Source organism: Equus przewalskii, chromosome 7 (genome assembly GCF_037783145.1).
Source record: "Equus przewalskii isolate Varuska chromosome 7, EquPr2, whole genome shotgun sequence".
NCBI lineage: Eukaryota > Metazoa > Chordata > Mammalia > Perissodactyla > Equidae > Equus > Equus przewalskii.
In genome coordinates, this window is record NC_091837.1 from 67,516,381 (window position 1) to 67,537,272 (window position 20,892).

Below are 20,892 nucleotides of genomic sequence, written 5' to 3' on the forward strand. Positions count from 1 at the left end.
CATGGAACGAGAAACAAGGGAAATACAGAATAACTACAAAACGAGTGATAAAATGGCAGCGTTAAGCTGTCACATATCAATAATCACTCTAAATGTAAATAGACTGAATTCTCCTATCAAAAGACATAGAGTGGCTGGAGGGACTGAAAAACAAGATGCAACAATATCCTGCCTCCAGGAAACATTTCTCAGCTCTAAACACAAACACAGGCTCAGAGTTAAGGGACTGAAAATGATACTCTAAGCTAATGGCAAACAAAAGAAAGCAGGTGTTGCCATACTTATTTCAGACAAAGCAAACTTCAAGATAAAACAAGCAAGGAGAGACAAAGAGGGACAGTATATAATGATAAAAGGGACACTCCACTAAGGAGACATAAGACTTAGAAATTTATATGCACCTAACACAGGAGCACCAAAGTACATAAAGCAACTATTAAAAGGACATATTAACAGCAACATAGTAATAGTAGGGGACCTTAACACCCCACTTACATCAATGGATAGATCATCCAGACAGAAAGTCAACAAGCAAATAGTGGAATTAAATGAAACACTAGACTAGAAGAGGTTTATATGGAACACCCCATCCAAAAACAGCAGAATACACATTCTTTTCAAGTGCACATGGAAAATTCTCAAGGACAGACCATAGGTTGGGAAACAAGGCAAGCCTCCTAACTTTAGGAAGACTGAAATCATACCACGCCTCTTTTCTGACCATAATGCTATGAAACTAGAATCAACTACAAGAAAAAAGCTGAGAAAGTGACTAATATGTAGAGACTAAACAACATGCTACTCAACAACCAACGGATCACTGAAATTAAAGGAGAAATCAAAAATTATCTGGAGACGAAAATGAAAATACACCATATCAACTCATATGGGATGCAGGAAAAGTGGTCGTAAGATGAAAATTGATGGCAATACAGGCTCACATTAACAAACAAGAAAAACCTCAAATAAGCAATCAAACTATACCTAACAGAACTAGAAAAAGAACAAAGCCCAAAGTCAGCAGAAGGAGAGAAATAATGAAAATTAGAGCAGAATTAAATGAAATTGAAACCAAAACAACAGTAGGAAGGATCAATGAAACTAACAGCTTGTTCCTTGAGAAGATTAACAAAACTGACAACACTTAGCTAGACTATGAAAAAAACAGAGAAGGCTCAAATAAATAAAATTGGAAATGAAAGAGAAGAAATTATAAGGGATACCACAGAAATACAATGGATTACAAGAGAATACTATGAAAAACTATATGCCAAAAATCGGACAATCTAGCAGAAGTGGATAAATTCTTAGACTCTACAACCTGCCAAAACTGAATCAAGAAGAAATAGAGAATCTGAGTAGCCCAATCACAAGTAAAGAGACTGAAACAGTAATCAAAAACCTCCCAAAAAAGAAACAGTTAATCTGAGGAATTCTATGTCTATTAAAGAAATTGAATTTGTAGCTAAAAACTTTACCACAAAGACAACTCCAGGCTCAAATGTCTTCACTAGAGAATTCTACCAAATATTTGAGGAGCTTTATCACTCTTCCCAACTCACTGTATAAGGCCAGCATTACTCCGATACGAAAACCAGACAAAGACATTACAAGAAAACAATAGATAATATCTCTCAAGTATTTAGAAACCAAACAATAAATCTAAAAGTTAACAAATCATGAACAAGTGGGATTTATCCCCAGAATGCAAGGTTAGTTTAATATTGGAAAGTCAATCAATGTAAAACCCCATGGTACCAGACTAGACAGTGCAAAATGGCAGGACACAAAAATAAAAGGCATCCAGTTTACAAAGGAAGTAGTAAAACTGTCTTTATTTACAAACAACATTAGTGTCCATTAGAATATCCAATGTAATCTACTATAAAGCTACTAGAACTACAAATTGACCTTAGTAAGGGTTCAAGATATGAGAGCAATATATAAAAAACTATATTTCTGGGCCAGCCTGGTGGCACAGTGGTTAAGTGTGCACATTCTGCTTCTCGGCGGCCCAGGGTTCGCCACTTTGGATCCGGGGTGTGGACATGGCACCACTTGGCAAAAGCCATGCTGTGGTAAGCATCCCACATATAAAGTAGAGGAAGATGGGCATGGCTGTTAGCTCAGGGCCAGTCTTCCTTAGCAAAAAGAGGAGGATTGGCAGCAGATGTTAGCTCAGGGCTAATTTTCCTCAAAAAAACAAAGAAACAAAAAACTATATTTCTATATACTAGCAACAACCAGAATTTTTTTTTAAATACCACATCAAAAGTATGAAATGCTTAGGGATAAATGTGACATAAGGCATATGAGACCTATATACGGAAAATCACAAAACATTACTAAGACATAACTAGAGATAAATCATGTTAATGGATCAGAAGACTCAATATTTTTAAGTCACTCTTAACTGATGTATAGATTCAACACGATACAAATAAAAATCCCAGCAGATGTTTTTCTACTTGACACGCTGACTCTAAAATTTGCAATGAGAAGCAAAAGATCTATAACAGCCAAAATAACTGTGAAAAAGAGCAAAGTTTGCAGAGGCACATTACACTGATTTGCAGACAGTGCAGTACTGACGTAAATATAGACAAGTCCATGGAACAAAACAGAGTTCAGAGATAAATCCACACATACATGGCCAAGTGATTTTTGAAAAAGGTGCAAAGGCAATTCAATGACGAATAATAATCTTTTCAACAAGTGGGGTGGAACAACTGCATAGCCATATGCCAAAAAAAATCCACCTTGGCTCTTATTTTGTTCCATATACAAAAATTAACTTGATATGGATAATAGACCTAAATATAAAATTAAATCATAAAACTCCTAAGAGAAGCATAGAGAAAATCTTTGTGACCTTGGGTAAGGGAAAAATGTCTTAATATCGAAAGCATAATCCTTCAAAGAAACCCTTGATAAATTAGGCCTTCATCTAAATTAAGAACTTCTGCTCTTTGAAAGACACTATCAAGAGACTGAAAAGAAGAATGGCAGAAAATATTTGCAAATCACACATCTGATAACAGACTTGTATCCAGAATATATAAAGAATTATCAAAACTCAATAATATGAAAACAAACAATCCAATTTAAAAATGAGCAAAAGCTTAAACAGTTACTTTACCAAAGAAGATACACAGATGGTGAGTAAACACACAGACAGATGCTCAATATAATTAGTCATAAAGAAAATGCAAATTAAATCCACAGTGGGGTACTGCTATATACCAGCAAAATGTCTAAAATTACAAAGACTATACCAAATGTTGCTGAGAATGTGGAGCAACTGGAACTCTCATATACTGCTAGTGGGAATATAAAATAGTACAACCACTTTAGAAAACAGTTTGGTTAACTTCTTTAAAAATTAAGCATACACATTGCCATGTGATCAAGGATTCCACTCCTAGGTACTGACCCAATGAAAACATCAGTCCACACAAAGACGTGGACATGAATGTTCACAGTAGCTTTATTTGCAGAAGCCCCAAACCAGAAACAATCCATCAACAAGTGAACTGATACACTGCGGTATATCTATACAATGGAATGCTATTTGGCAATAAAAATGAACTATTGGTATATGTAGCAATGTGGATGAATCTCAAAATAAGTATGCTGAATAAAATAAGCTAGACATACTTCATGATTCCATTCATATAAAATTGTAGAAAATCCAAACTAATCTACAGAAACAGAAAGTATATAAACAGTATTTGCCTAAAGACATAGTGGGAGGGAGAGATTAGAAAGAAACATGGAAAAACTCGGAGAGTGATAAATATGTTCATTATCTTGATTGTCTTGATCATTTCACAGGAGTATATATAGGTCAAAATGTATCAAATTGTACACTTTTCATATAGGCAGTTCCTAAACCTCATTAAAGCTGATAAAAATGAGTAAAAAGGGAAAAAAAAGCCTCCTTCATCAGAAGATGTAATACTTTAAATATGTTTATTTTCCCTAATTGTACTGAAAACGTTAACATAATTCCAATCAAAAACCAAACAGGATTGCTTTGTGTAATTTGAGAACTCTTTTATTCTGCCAGAATAAACGTTAATAATGGCAAAACAAATTGTGAAAATAATCAAGAAATGCTGAAACATACGGCTTAAGCGATATTAACACATAACAGAAATCCAATAATTAAAATAGTTTTGTACTGGCCGACTAATGCTTTGATCAACAGAGCAAACAGCAGTTCAGAAATTAACACTAGTATATATAAGAATGCATTAAATGACGGAGGCAGTATCTTAAGTCCACAGGACAGATTAGTCTAGACATTGGTGAGACTACTGACTAACAATCAGCATGGTAGGGTAGGGTGACCCTACTTTAATGGGATCACCTACTCCCACCCTAAAGTTTCTTCCTCCTCCTCAATTTTCCTCACATAGCTCCATTCTTTACCTTTATAAGCACTTAACACTTAATATGTAATTCTTACTGTCTCTCACACTAGAAGTGCTCTGTTCACCACTTTAGACCCAGTATCTGACACACAGCATGTATTTAGTAAGTATTATGTTGAATAAATTCATGAAGGAATGCATGATGGAATGAAGAACTGCACAACTAAAAGGAAAGAAAAAAAACCATAAAAATACCTGACAAAAGCAAGTGAATGTTCACATAAAATCTCTGGGACTTTCCAAACACATTAAAGACAGAAATCCAAAATGAGAAGACAGAGTTTTTGAAATAAAAATTTAAAGTTTTTGAATGAAAAAAGTCACAATAAATACAATTAGAAGGCAAACTAGGAAAATATATTTGGCACATGTGGACAGAGAAATTAACATCCTCAATATATACGACCACTTATGAATTAGTAAGAAAAAGACGAACCACCACAAAGAAAAATGAAAAAAAGAACACTCGGAGGCAATTTGTGAAAAGTTATTGTGACAACCAATATATGGATGAAGATTGTTTGATAACTCTTGTAATGGAAAAAACAGAAATCAGAACAGTAAGAAACCTTTCCAACTAGGAAATTGGTAAAGGTATTTTAAAAATAAGATTTAATACGATATATATGGTTGGTAAGAAGACAGAGAAGTGGGCTTCTAATACACTACTAGCAGGACAGTGAAGTGACACAGTTTACTCCTTCTGGGAAGCATCTTTATAATAAATAGTAAAAGCCTTAAAATTATATATTCTCTTCGATTCAGCATTTCAATTTCTAAGAACTTTAAGAAAAAATCCATAGACATACACACACACACACACACAAAAAGCTTCAAAAATGTTCATATCACAAGGCAACTTAAAATAGAAAACGTAGAAGCAGACAATATAGGCAATAATAGAAAAAACATTTAAACAATTAGTAGTATACCCATATAATGGATATCAAGTATTTAGGAAACACATTCTAAAATATTAATGGACAAAGGAGTATGACATAAGCTACTTACTCTCCAAGAGTTCAAAAGAATTCTGAAAATAGTCATAATTATCATCTCTTTCTCTCTACACATACGTGCACAAGCCAAAAATGTGTATACACATATATATTAAGAGGGAGTGTGATAAAACAAACATGGCAGAATGTCATCAACTGATGTATCTGAGTCAGAGTTACACAGGAGGCTCTTGGTGCTACTGTTGCAACTTCTATGGAAGTTTGAAATTATTTTAAAATGTTAAAAAGATTTAAAAAGTAAAAACCGGGGGCTGGCCCCGTGGCCGAGTGGTTAAGTTCGCGCACTCCGCAGCAGGCGGCCCAGTGTTTCGTTAGTTCGAATCCTGGGCGCGGACATGGCACTGCTCATCAGACCACGCTGAGGCAGCGTCCCACATGCCACAACTAGAAGAACCCACAACGAAGAATACACAACTATGTACCGGGGGGCTTTGGGGAGAAAAAGGAAAAAATAAAATCTTTAAAAATAAATAAATAAAAAGTAAAAACCCAGTTAAGTTTATAGAGAAAACTGAAAGTCCCATTCACTCTTCATGGCCTCATTCCTCTCTACACAGCAATACTTTTAAAACTTAGGGGAAAAAATGCTGTAAAACTATCTTTAAAGATCTAGGATATTTTTCAGTCTATAGTGAGCGAAAATCATATGTACATACAAATCATTATGTAAAGTATGAGTTCAATCTTTTTACATCAATAACAAAGACATCACTATACGATGTAATGTTGATGATTTTATATTAATCTTTTCATTAATTGTATTTTCTAAATCTTACAGTGGTGCATAGACGATATATGCATTTTTTTAAAGCGTTATCCAAAAGAAAAGGTACCTCGTTTAGTGATAATTAGTTCATATTATTTTCTAAATTCTGAAATATGCAACATAAGATAATGCTTAAGAGTTTGCGGTCCACAGTCAGAAAAATCTGGGCGTGAATTCCAACTTTGAACTTACCGGCTTCGAAACACAACTCTACCTACCCTACCTCCTGTTGTGTGTTTTTATACAAACCCTAGTTGCTCCTTACAAAGTTCTATGTAAGCAAAATGACATCTCTAAGTGGACTTTCCTCTCTTCCCTATGGGCTATGAAATATGATCTATGAGAGCACAAAGAAAAGGAAGCTACACACCCTCTTGTCCCCAACAAAAATCATATTATAAAGACAAAAGGGCCACTAACCACAGTTTAAAAACAAGATTGAGAACAATTAAGCATAAAGCAGAAAACACAAATATCTAGACTTTAAGCTACAGTAGACTTTTTCTAAGGTTGTGCTGAATGGAGACACAGCTAATATAGCTAGGTTGGGATATACTTACCCATCTAGAATTAGACTTTCATAGGCAGCTTTTTTGTCACACACAGGACAAATCCAGGTGGGCTTCTTCTCATTCATTTGCAGATAAAGGGCAGCATCAAAACACTGTAGATGTGTACAAGTCACTGCACGACACGGGATTGTCAGCCTCATCTTCCCTAACTACAGGACAGGGACAACAACATGGGAAACCACTTCAGAAAGAAGAACAAAGCCGCAAAGTGAACAGCCAGTCATCAAAGTCTGGAGAAGTCACACAAGATTAAAATGAAAAAGACATTCAAACCAGAATTTACTTCCATCAAGACCACTATGTATTTTATTTGTATTCATTGATTGCCCTAAGATTTTTAAGAGACCATCTCAGTTCTTGAAAATAGGTAACACATAAATTCAGACAGAAAAAGATAAATATACAATGAAAACATATCTCCTCACTTGTTCCCCTATTTAGAGGGAACCACTGCTGTCCATCTCTTCCACGTCCTCTCACGCATAATCAAACGTGTATTTTAAAAAACACGTTCCAACTAATGGCAGCACACAATATACACACAATTCTGCACCTTTTGTGACAAAATATAACTTGGTGATTATTTCACATGTACCAAAACGTAAAGAGCTATTATGATATGAAGGTATCATGATTGATATGAAAGATTATTTACGTAACCAGTACCCTTCCTAGCGATGGACATTTAAATTCTTTCTAATCTTTTATTACAAATAATGCTGCAATAAATATCTATAGGACAAATTCCCAGAAGTGAAATTTTTGGGTCAAAGGTTTCGAAAGTGCATCTGTGATTTTTGTGACATTGACAATCTATCTTCCACAGAGGATATCTACTGATTTATGCATATACATGCATTAATGTGCTTGGTTACCCTCGACCTTGTCAATATAGTGCTACTGAATTCTTTCATCTCTGCCAATCTGATAAACACCCCATTACAGTTGTAATCTACATTTCTCTTATTATAAATAAAGCTGAGCCTCTTTTTTTTCACTTCTAAGAGTCATCTGTGTTTCCAAGAACTGTCTGTTCATAACCTTTTCTCATTTTCCATTTGGGTATTAATCTTAAGTACCTATTTATGGGAGCTCTATATTAATGAGCCTCGTGCATGCACGTTATACTAATTGCAAATATATTTTTCACTTATAAAATTTTTTCACTTTTCTATAACCACGTGTCAATGACTCAATATACTTTTGTGTAACTAAGGTCCTCTGCTTCAATTCTTATTCCAGTTGACGGAGGTATACTAACATCAAAACACACGCAATAGCCAGATTAGATCAGACCACAGCTTCCTGGATAGCATTTCAAACCTCTCTTATATGTCCTTTACAGAAAAAAATCTTGGTTTATAACCAGCTCTGCCATAGAAAATCTGTTTCTCCCACTAGACTCTAAACTCCTCAAGGACAAGGCCTAGGTCGCTCTTCACCACTGTAATCCAAGTGTTACAGCACAGTACTTAGCATGCAGCATGTGCTATTTCTTGACCAGACAGCAGAATGAATGGAGAGACTGGAAAAGAGGCAAAAAGAAAGGAAGGGAAGTGGGAAGGAGTTCTTCATATGTACTATAAAGTCTTTAGAATTAACAGAAAACTTGTAACAGTTAACTCTGCCTGAGGGGTAGGAATTTAGGATAGTACTTTTTTTCCTTTTGGTTTACCTGTAATTTCATTCTTCTAAAATGAATATTTGGTTATTTTGTAATTTAAAAAGAAAATAATTTAGCCAATTCATCATCATAGCAATAATTAACACTTACATGGCTCTACCTACATGCAAAGCACAATGTTGAGTACTCTACATTAATGCTAGTAACACTTTACATTTAAACCTAACAACTGCACTATACAGAAGATATACGTTATCACCTCCCTTTTATACATGAGGAAACTGAGGCACAAAGAAACTAAGTAACTTGACTAACATTACAAAGTCAGAAAGTGGCAGAGACAATATTTGAACTACGAAGCTCTGGCTCTAGGGTCCATACTCTTATCACTGAGCTATACCGCCTCTGCCTACGTGTCGAACTAGGTTTCTAAAAAGACCTTAGAAGTTATAGTAATTTGTGCAAGTATCCAGCACAATATAACTCATTATTTAAGACAGACAAAAAAGTAAGAATGGAACCTGAAGCAACTTCTCTTCTTGCAATATTTGCTTCTATATTTTCCCTACCTTCAATAACAAATCATCCCTTAAGTAATGCAGACTTTTACAGTGTGCTGACTTTTATATAAACTTCATATAACTCTCATAACAACTCTACGACTCCAGAAGGACTACTCTCTATATTTCTACTTTTGAAATGAAGATGCTAAGGCTACAAGAGGCTAAAAACAACACACTCACTGAGATACAGCTGGTGGAGCTATAACACAAATCCAAATGTTTTTCACTTTCATGAGAACGCTCCTAGTTTTGTAACATTATACCCGGTGCTAGTTTTTGGTCTTAATTCCCTACCTTTTCCTATTTGCTAAGAGTTTTTGTTCTATTAGGAATGGATAATGACTAAATACCTATTCGGCACCTAATGAGATGATCACGGGGGTTCCCCCCCTGTTAATTATTAATATAAAGTTTTAATACATTTTCTAAAGTCACACTATACTTGCATTATCCCTCTGTTACGACATATTAATCTTTTAAAATAGTACTGGGGGGCCGGCCCAGTGGCACAGCAGTTAAGTGTGCATGTTCCACATCTCGGTGGCCTGGGGTTCGCTGTTTCGGATCCTGGGTGCGGACATGGCACTGCTTGACAAAAGCCATGCTGTGGTAGGCGTCCCACATATAGAGTAGAGGAAGATGGGCGTGGATGTTAGCTCAGGGCCAGTATTCCTCAGCAAAAAGAGGAGGATTGGTAGTAGTTAGCTCAGGGCTAATCTTCCTCAAAAAAAAAAAAAAATACATAGTACTGGATTTTACCGGCTGGTGCTTTATTTAGCAATTTTCCATCACTGCTTTTTTACACAATCAGTGTTTGGAAACAACCCAAATAATCACTAAAAAAGGGTGAATAAATAAGTTACATTGAACCCTTCAACAAAATGCCTACAATGATAAAAATAAGATAGATCTACATACATTAATACATTTAAGATATACTGTTAATTTAAAAAACAGTAAACCACAGAACAGTATATACAGCACAATACAATTTTTTCCTATAAGCACACATATGATTACGAATATAGAGTCAAATCTAAAAGATAAATCATACTATTAGTAATAATATTACTAAAATGTTTCTAGAATAACAGACTTTAATTTAAATTTTTACTTTTGTTTCTTTTCTACTGAACAATTTTATAATAAAGTAGGTATTGTCAATTTTTGTAATTTGTTTCTTTAAAATAATGCTCTAACTCAGCCTACTATGGTTTTCTTAGGCTACTAGTTCTCAAACTTTTGGTTTCAGAATCCCTTTACATTCTTAAAGACTGAGAACCTAAAATAGGTTTTATGAATGTAGGCTGTATTTATCAGTATTTGTTGTATTAGAAATTAAAACAGACACTTTTAAAACAAAAGAATACACAAGTACCCATTCCATCAGCCATCAGAACAATGACATCACCATCTGTCAGGTAATCCCTGTTAAACATCACTGGCTACTCATGAGAGAATGAGGGCAAAAAAAGGAGAAATTGTGTTCTAGTAGGATTATAAAAATAGTTTTGACTTCATGGATCTCTTCCAAGAGTCTCAGGGACTCCCAGGTATTTCTGAGCCACACTCTGCAAACTGTTGCTTTTTTCTTCTTCTTCTATGCTATTTTCAGCTCTCCTGTCACTGCCTCAGAATTTCCACAGCATACAGAAATGACAACATTCAGGAATACAAAAGTTGCTGATCCTAAATTTAATCCTACTCTACTGTCTTACAAGAATTAACGAGCATTTCCCAAATTAAGAAAGCACTTATTTCTAACTGGCAAATCTGATCAATTTCCTAATACTTATTATGGCATGTTAATTTGAATGTGCTAAAATCGATTTAGTCAGATGGTGGTGCTGTTTTGAAACATATCATTTTTATGAATGAAATGATGTCTAACCAATACACTTGTTTTTATTAAAATGTTAAGCAGGTAGTATCTAAATGGATTTTCACTTCAATGTAGACTAATTAGTATCTATCTAAATTAAGAGTTTATAAGTAAAAATGGCACAAATCAGTGGTTCTAAATTATTATTAGCCACAGAACCCCTCCTGACCCCCTTTTTAAAACATATTAGTCAGAATCGTAAGAGAAAAAATGAAACCTAGGTCCCTTTTCTAACCCTGGTCACCCAGCCATCCTCTGGAGGACAGACTGAAAATCACCAGCTGATATCACCAAAATACAACTCCTGTGTAAAATCCCGATGCTGTGTTCAGAAATAGAATTCTGCACACTTAATCAGATGCCTCTTCAACAAGTGCTGTAAAATCACCTTTCTTAGGTCCCAAGAACAGAGGCTTTGGACTGTGCTCCCTAACGAGACTCAAGTCTACTCTAAATCATTTCACAAACATGCTGTGAAATAAGATCATTTCTTTCACCACCATAAGCTATCATTTTCTCTCATTTTTGCCTAATAAACCCAAAGTTCATCTCTTATCCTTCCAAGTGCCAATCATCCATTTTTTTTTTCTCCATTTCCCATCACCGCACCAGATTCTGTGTTATTTCCAGTCAGCTGGCTGTACTTCCATTCTGCTTTCTTCAACTGACACTAGTACGGTCTCTTCCTCAAAAACTATTTTCATCACCTAACATCTGTCCTCCATCCATTAGATTTGATCAAAATACCTGTTTACTTTTCTAATTAACATACATCATATTCTAGAGATACCCAACCTTATGTTAACACTACTATAGCCCAAAGAGCACCATTCATTCTTGTCTTAGAAAGTGCTCTGAGTATACGTGACATTTATATAATGTTATAAACCAATGTTACTTCAATAAAAAACAAACGAAAAATCTTTGTGTTATCTATCATTGTCTTTCTTTCCATCCATCACCAACTTACTTCCAAAAAAAAAGGAAAGAAAGAAAGTGCTCTGAAAAAATCAGGTAGGATGAATACTAAAGAAAAACTCAAAGACAGTCTCAGAAACAGACCTGTTATCACTGGTAAGGCAGAGAATGAAAACATTTAACGAACTTAAAATAGGATCTTGTAGGGGCTGGCCCAGTGGTGGAACAGTTGAGTTCATGTGCTCCTGTTTTGGGGACCGGGATTTGCCAGTTCAGATCCCAGGTGCAGACGTACGCACCACTCATCAAGCCATGCTGTGGCAGGTTACCCACATATAAAGTAGAGGAAGATGGGCACAGATGTTAGCTCAGGGCCAATCTTCCTCAGCAAAAAGAGAAGGATTGGCAGTGGATGTTAGCTCAGGGCTAATCTTCCTCAAAAAAAAAAAAAAAAAAAACGGTCTTGTTACTTCATTTTGTCAAATAAGTGAAATGTTAATTTTCTTAAAACTGTCAATTTTATTAAAATTGTCACATTTAAAAGGAACTGCTCCCTATTCTTATATAGAAGCAATCCTAACCATTCTGATATACCACTTAAAATATTTTTAAAGTCGGGGAATCCATTAGTATGTTTAGCCATTGTGTTTTGTTTTGGTTGTTCTCATGTAGAATGGTACAGTGGTTGAAGAAAAAAAAGAGGTCCAAGAAAATAACATTTTACATTTCTGTAAAATGGCACTGTGCAACTATAGAACTCCTTAGGTAAATTGTGTAGAAGCACTTTCTTCCTGACAGAACAGTCTGACATACTAAAACATGAAAAGTAACATGAGTTCCCCTCCCATACAGTGACTGTGACTAGAATATAGCTGGCAAATTAACATTTGCTGAATATACTAGGGGTTAAACCACAAGAAAGTGTCACTATCTGTTTTTGACCAACAAAATGGCAATTTCATGTATTTCAATTTAACATCAATTTTCACATGAAAGGGAGGAAAAAGGTAATGTGAAGACACTCAAAGAACTCACGCCTGAAGGTCTGCTCACAGCTTGTGAGCAGAGGGGTCCTGGGTGCAAACATCCGCCCTCGGGGCTCTGCCATGGCCTCAGGGCACTCGCGTCCTCCCCGCTGAGGCTGCAGGCCTTCGCTCTGGGTTTGATAACCACAGGTTCCCAATTTCTAAACAGTCCCAATTTCATGTCATTCTATTCCTTTTCAATAAAGCTAAGTTAAAGTTAATGATAAAATATAAAGCTTCAGAAAGAAATCCATCTGCACTTTCTGGGGTGATAAGAAAGGTGGACTTATAACCAGGATATTTATCTTTTAGCCCAATCTGGCAATAATGTTATCCTGTTAAGAGAACTGGAATAATGTAAGAAGACCAAAATTCTTATCCTTGTCCTCCTACTAACTAACTGTGAGATTTCAGTTAACCAGTCTCTTTCAGTGTCCGCGTTTCCTCATCTGCAAAATAGGAACTCCTCCTCCATACAGGTTTGCTAAGACAGTTAAATAAGGAGCATAAAGTAAGAACTCAACAAATTATTCCTTTCTCTCTCTGACACCAATCTCTCTCCATTTAAAAAACTGTTTATTTCTCACAATGGTGGCTGGTCACCAAATGCCTGCAAACTACATCACAAATTCCTGACTCATAAAGTTCCTCTCATCTACAAAGGGTCCCCTCCAACGCTACTGATTTCAAAGAAGCCTTCATGCACTATTCCTGACCTCTCCCGCCTCTTCTTTAGTACTCCAACAGCATGATTCTATGTGGTAAGTAGAGTCTGCTGCTTTTTCATGAGACTTAGTTTTACCTCTCAAACTAGATTATTAACTTTCTGACAACTTCTTATCAAGTCTTTAGTATTTTCTCCCACAATTAGCTCAGTACCAAACACACAGGAGGATCTCAGAGTTGCTGACTGATTTCTCCCCCCAGTCTCTATGTAAGGAGATATAAAATAAACATTACTGTGCAATTTAAAAGTACATTACAAACAGATTAAGGTATCTCACACATTTTAACTCATTTAACCAAAACCATCAACTAGCATTTATTAGGTCCTAGTAACGTTATTGTTATTTTTCAATACCGTTTATATTCTGATAAAAGGAGCCAACTCTCAATACATGTTTATTATGAGCTGTGGATTACTTATAGCAGTGACTGTGACAGATTACTCTGAACCTAAAGCTCTCTTTCCACTTCGATACAGTATCCTTTTAGGTCTCTTCTCAGTCAATCATTGCCTGAAGAATGTTTGCATTCTTTGGAATTACAATGCTTAATCATGAAGATTCCTTAATGGGAAAACAAGAAAGGTTCAGAATTCTATCATAATATCCCCTTCATTCCCCACACTTACTTCTGTAGGAAAATTATTAATTATAAAAAGTAAAACGTCCCAGAACGCTGTGTGGCTTTACTTACAGGGCACATCAAGGATACCCGAAGGCTAGTCGTGGCAATTTCACTATCAGGATCTGCAGTAAGTTTTTCTTTAACTTTAAAAAGAAGGAAAAATGATAATAAAAAATGTTTTTAATTAATTGTGACATCTGAACAGAATTATAAAATATATATCATCTTATTTAAAATGTCCCAAACACTTTGAATAGCACAAGAAACTACAAAAACAAAATGTTAAGTATTAATGTATTGAAAACATAATCATACTTCCACAATTAGGTTAAAGAATTACCAACTTGCATACTCTAGATGACACGTTTAACTGAATTTTTAAATTTTCTTTTTAAAAGTAAAATTGCAGGTAAGGAAGAGTTTCAAAACAGAAAACTGTTTAAAGAACAATACAACAATTAGGAAAGGAATTGGAAGGCAGCAGTGCTCTGAGCTTGAGTACTTTCCTAACAAACAATCATGACTTTTTACTAGGGAGTACTGATGTGTCCAACAACTGTTAAATTTGCAAGTAGAAAAGGTAAAGATGTTCATACTCCCTTTGACAAGTGAAAACTACTACGGATGTGGTATTATGTCTGTGATTTCATTCACCAGGTAGTGTACACAAGTTACTGCATATACAAGCTAATAAATATATACATCTCCTTCAGAGGCCTGATTCTCATCTTACAGGGAGAATGGGACTGGAACTGGAGACAGGAGAACCAGAGCAGGGCAAGAAAAATTAGGGAAGAGCTTCCCTGGCTTTCAGCTCCAGGCAGGAAGATCACTACTGTGCTGTTTGAGGAGATTAGAAATGGTATGAGTATAAGAGACAAAATACCATTTCAATAGCCCTACTTGGCTCCCTTTCCAATCTATGGATCCTTTTCTCTTTTCTGGTTCATTCAGTGGTATGGCAGGTAACTAGGGGAAAAAAATATTCTCTTTCTCAGAAAAATGTCTTGTTCAATTAAATTCAGTAACTGATCTGAATTATTTACAGTTTGGGTCAGACTTTTTTCTCTACCTATTACTATACATTACAAAAGCAAAAGTGCAAAATAAAACATCTCAGAAGGCAAATATTATTGATAGGTATGAATATTTCTTTTGCAAAAAGAGCCTCTTATTTATATTTTTTAAAATGTACATTCTATTCCACACTGGAGGTTTTGAAGACTTGCAGTCCTTTTCTCAAGTCAATATGTGCATCATAACTACCACCAAGCTGACATTTACATAAGTTTTCACGAAGAGGCCAAAAATTAGACTAGTTGGGATTTAAAATTGATGCTCTTGGGAGTGGTTTTTAAGAGAAGGGTTTTTCAATTTACAGAGCTCCATTCTTAAGATTATTTTTAAACTCAAAATTCATTTTAGGTTTCTAATAATTGTTTCCAAATTGTTCCTGTGTTGATTGATGTACATGTGAGGCTTTTTCATTAGAGCATCTCATATGCTCAGTCTTACAAACATTACTTACTTAGTGCTCTGGAATGATCAGGGTTTCTAATACCTTTCATTTTTAATCTCTGCAATAACATGGCTGATGTGAGCTGTCGTACAAGATATACAGACATGGAGTAATTCTACAAAGAAAGATAATCTGTGTTAAAGACAAGAGATAATAGTCTCTGTTTATATAAAATACTTGTCTAAGAAACTCTGGTTTCTACAAATGACGTTCAAAATAACTTCCACAGGAAGGTCAATGACTGGGAAGGGAACAAAATCAATTCAGCTACTTTAGGGCAAATAACAACTCAATCATATTAAACACATTTCTCAATCACATATCACTCTAAAACATCCATGTGAAAGACAACATAAGTTAGATCAGTGGTTTTCAAAAAGTGTTTCTAATTTAGCAAAACTGGTACATTAGGGGCCACCACAGTAGGAATGAGAACATACCCTTCCACGCCCACTTTTAACTAGAATTGTTCTGTTTTCATGTAACGTGGCTCTCACAATATTTTCATTGAAAAATGGGTTCCACTACAGAAACCAAGTTCAAACACCAGTGGTTGGAACTAACACTTCAAATCCAGAGTTCTGAAGTTCTAATTCTGGGAAAAGAGACCACCTACTACACGGCCTTGAGCAAATCATTCAAATGAACCCAAAATCAGTTTTCTTCTGAGAAAACTTCAAGAAATTAACTCCTGTTCCCAAATGGGCATTTTACAGGGGAAGGGACAGCTACTGTAATATGTAAGACACATGAAGAAATGATAAAAATCAAAAAGACAAGGCCAGGAAATAATAATGTCCAATCCTGTACCTCTTGGATCTGGCACAAAGAAAACTTCGTTAGCTATTTACAGAGCTATGAAGAGATGAAATATAATTTTACCTAAATGCTAAAACTCTGTCTTACCATTTCACTACGTATATTCATTCAATCAATCTACAATAAACAAAATACTTTTAACAGTTGCCAAACCAAATATTTTAAACACTGTTTTTTAATGTCTTGCAACAGTCCTTTTAAATATCTGAATATCCAACATATTGTGCAAATTTTAAGTCAACTAATCATTTTAATTACAAGGAAAGAAAACTATTCACATTATGTGGCAAAAAAACTAACAAGTCTTCAATGTCTACAATCACTTATTCAAAAATCTGTAAGATATACTCTTCTGTTCAAATTCCTCATGAAACTTTAAAAAATTAATACTTGCTCATTTAAAACGTCCCTTACATTTGTATACAAGACCCACTCTCAAGATTATACTTATTCTTTATAGAAAGCAGGCTTCAGAGAATTAAGCAACTTTGCCGCAAACACACAATGGTCAACCTGAGACTAAGCCCAGATTTTCTGAATCCTTATCCAATGCTTTACCACTGCACATTCAGTTCATGCAAATACTGCATAGTGCCCTATGATAATACCAACAAGTTATAGCAAAAATTCAGAAATGAGTGCTCAAGAGAACAATAATCAAAGAAACTAATATTGTTATGGTCCAAAGATTAACACAAAAATATTCTTCTTTATGTCCAGCTCTGCAATTACGTTGGTGATCAAACCAAAAATTCCCTACTACAAAGGTATGTCTCAAACTCTCCATCCACAGAACAAGAATATTATCCTTTATTTCTATGAAATAGCAACATTAAAAGTTGATGTTCAGAAATTAACTGGAATCTCCTGCCTTTCTATTATTTCAGTTATATAAGTAGTTCTAAAATGAAAATGCCTTGTTGCATTAATCACTAGTTCACAACTGCTGATGTTGAGACTAAGAATCAGCAGAAAGCCAGGTTCAGCAACCTGCAGGTATAGAGGAAATAATATAATTCTAAGGACATATTTTCATACAAGATGCCCATATGTTATCTGAAGTATCAGCTGTTTATGTAAAGGCCGGAACAGATTATTTCTTATCACAACCTGAGTACATTTAACCATTTTTCCTAAAACAGGATAATGCTTTCTCTCTTCCTCTTCATAAATACATAACATCACTAAAGTTTCCAGTTTCTTAAACTACTACTTAAACAAACATATAAACACCATTGTGATTAAACCATTACCTTCAGAAATATTGTAATTATACTTATTTCCTTTCCAGGAAAATAAAGAGATGACATTCAGAAAACTAAGCTTACAGCTTTCAACCTTAAGAATCTCCACACCTTTAACCCAAAATGAAAATTACCACTTTTCAGAGATTACCACCAGAAAACTGAACAAGTTGGAGCTAGCAGCCTAAGAAAAAACAAAATAAATCAACTCCTAGCAGGATCACTTTCCTGCTACCCAGAGGAGAGAATCTTTACCTTTCCAATTTCTGATGCCCAAGAAATGGAAATCTGGTTTGGCACAGCTGAAGATAACCTAACCAAAGAAGTAATATTCAAAGGGCGTCCCGGGCGCTTCTGTTCAATCCCATTTTTAGGTGGTGGTGCGTAGCCCTATAACCATAAGAAAAGCAATAATTTTAAATTCTCTGTAGGGGATTAAATATTTCTCCAAGATCTCGCCTAATTTCAGTTACACTAAGTTACTTTTATTTTATCCTGGAAGTCACATAATCCTCATCTTAAGGTCACCAATACAAAAGAGGAAAATGACCTTTTCAAAAAGTTAGAAAATACACGTTCAGAAAAGTACGAAAGAAATAAATCCATGTTTCATCATTAAAATTAAAGATGCTGACACCCTGTCATATTGGTTATGAGTCATCTTCCTTTTTATAGGAAATCAGGCTTTACAGATAAAGCTGCACCTCTTTGTACTGATTCATCTTAGGAGCTCCCATTCAACATGCATTCAAATACCAGTGGTGGGAAGTGGGAGGACAAACTTTGGGAATTAAAAAAAAGAACAAATTAATGAATTTCAACAGGATTATTAAAAACTTGTGAGTAATAAAAATGCTCTCCACTGCCTTCTGTGTAGAACAGAGACTGTCATCTTTAAAGATATTATGTTACGTCATGTTAACATCTTTAAAGCTGTCATGTTATATTAACAAACAGGAATAATCAATATTTCAATTGGCATTAAATTACCTTGATGACTATAATAATACCACTATTTATGCTGTATTTCACTTTTTGCCTACTCATCAAGTATTTGCTTTAAAAATAGCAAACGTACTCATTTTTGATTCACAGTACTTCCAATTCTCAATTACCACACTGTTCAGTTTGTGATTTTCAAAACAAAAATAATACATTTTCTAGAAAATTAAACTTTCTTAGCTGCAAAAACATCTATATATTGAAAAGGAGATACCATATTTCACTGAATCTAAGATGCCATTGATATAATTTAACTACATACCACTGAAAAGAAAAAAACACTTAAATAAACGATACAACCTAGTGGATCGTTACTTATTTCTGCATACATAGCAAGGAAATGTAAGCAAAATGAATCGGCTAACATATTCCTTTGGAATATTCAGGAGAATCTCCTGAATCACTTTTCACTTAATCATCAATGTATATTCTCCATATGATACTCTCCTATATGCCACCAAGAGCTCTGGAGATGAAAGTATTTCTTAAAATTGTATTCTATTCCACATTAATCAGATTTCCTTACAAGTCACTGATACCCTTAACTGCATGTGTTGATGTTGATACGCTGTGGATCTAATGAGAATTTATTGATCAAAGGTTTTCCAACAACAGCCAGGATTTCAATGTTCTTAAATCATCTGTTGACTGAAAAACTGAGGAAGCACAGCTAACCAGCCATGCCATGGGAATACTATCAAGGTTGTACAAGCATAGGCAATGACAATACATCATAGCTGCCATCTGGTCATCAGCAACTGTAAGACACATCCGGGTTTTAGAAATGCTAAAATATGTACCTTGTTTCGAAACAACGAAATACAGTATTGGTGGTATTACACAGCAGAGGTAAAGAACATATTCTGTCTATCACAACTAGGGAACATTCTCCACTGCCTTGTAAGAGGTTGGAATAGTAATTTAAAGTGGGAATCCACATGATAATTTGTCATCTACAACTTGCAACAAAGCTTTGAAAATCATTAAAAACAGTTTGACCAGGGGAGAAGACACTTAAGTAACTTCCATTATTATAGAGAAAAGGGAAATGAGTGGAGGAGAGAATGTGTATGGAGGAGGGTTATGTTCAAGTGAAATAAAAACAAGCAAAAAAACTCATTAAAAGAGTCCTCCTATAAAGACTCTAGGAACGTGTTCAATGAGAAACAAGCACAAGGAATATCAAAACCAACATCTGAGTAATTTTGAATGAAATGTTTTTTGCCTGTTTTGTTTTGTCTGTTTGGAGCCTGGAAGATAATTCTGTCTTCTGGTATGTCCACTGGGAGGTTAACCAGATAAAAACAATGGCACAGCCAGAGTCTGCCAAAATGATAAAAATAACTCATGAACTAGATAAATGGGAACTCTGTAAACTGGCATTTGAGATGCCAAGCAACAATGTTTTAAGATAGTTTGACATAGAAAGAGAGCAAAAGGAGGGGGAGCAACAACAGTGAGTGTAAGAATATAAGCAACTCAAAATCAAGTATGGTATGAGTCCTAATCTCCAAAAGTATTTTAAATCTATTTTCTACCCTACTTGGCTAGTTTGGTTTCATTGGTAATTCTGAGTTATGTTAACTTGAATTCTCCTTCTGACCATCAGCATCACCTCCACTCAATCATCAATTACCTGGTTATTAAGAATAAGATATAAGTGGAATTTCACAAAATTAAAATGCTTAGCCTACACATATTTCTAACAATTTCCTATATCTAATGCAAAAATAAAGTTCATTTGACAAAGGACCTCTGGAGCAAATCTAAAATCTTTGTGAATAAAGGCTGTTGGAGTGCACCAGCCTTAACTTAACATTTTAATAAAAACTATACTCTAAGAACCTTTTGTTATATGCTATGATGACATTCTATCCTACTTGTAATTGTGACAAAAGTTGACGCTGTTGTTCCTTTAACATTTCCCAAATTTACTAATTACCACTACTACTTGAATATTACCAATATAGATCTACTTTTTATACTTTATATTATGAAAATTTTCAAATATACACAAAAATAGAGAGAACAATAAATACCTACCAACCAGCTTCAATAATTATCAAAAAGTTGCTAATCTTGCTTCATTTGCCTCCGGCCCTACCCTCAGCCTACCCAAAATACACACCCCACTCACATACACGTTTACTTTT

The 20,892-nt window shown here is 34.9% G+C and overlaps 1 protein-coding gene across 41 annotated transcripts in view; it reads right to left on the bottom strand.

Annotated features, from left to right (window-relative positions):
• The window catches only part of PIAS2 (protein inhibitor of activated STAT 2), a 105,250-nt gene that overhangs the window by 23,406 nt on the left and 60,952 nt on the right, over positions 1–20,892 (bottom strand). For all 41 annotated transcript variants that reach the window (XR_011542696.1, XR_011542698.1, XR_011542699.1 and 38 more), the window contains 4 exons: positions 17,993–18,127; positions 15,684–15,789; positions 14,225–14,298; positions 6,782–6,942 (listed from right to left, as the gene is read on the bottom strand). Coding sequence is in view for 28 of the 41 variants with exons in the window: in XM_070630072.1 (XP_070486173.1) it covers positions 6,782–6,942; positions 14,225–14,298; positions 15,684–15,789; positions 17,993–18,127 (476 nt within the window). In the remaining 13 variants the exon portion in view is untranslated. The remainder of the gene's footprint in view (positions 1–6,781; positions 6,943–14,224; positions 14,299–15,683; positions 15,790–17,992; positions 18,128–20,892) is intronic.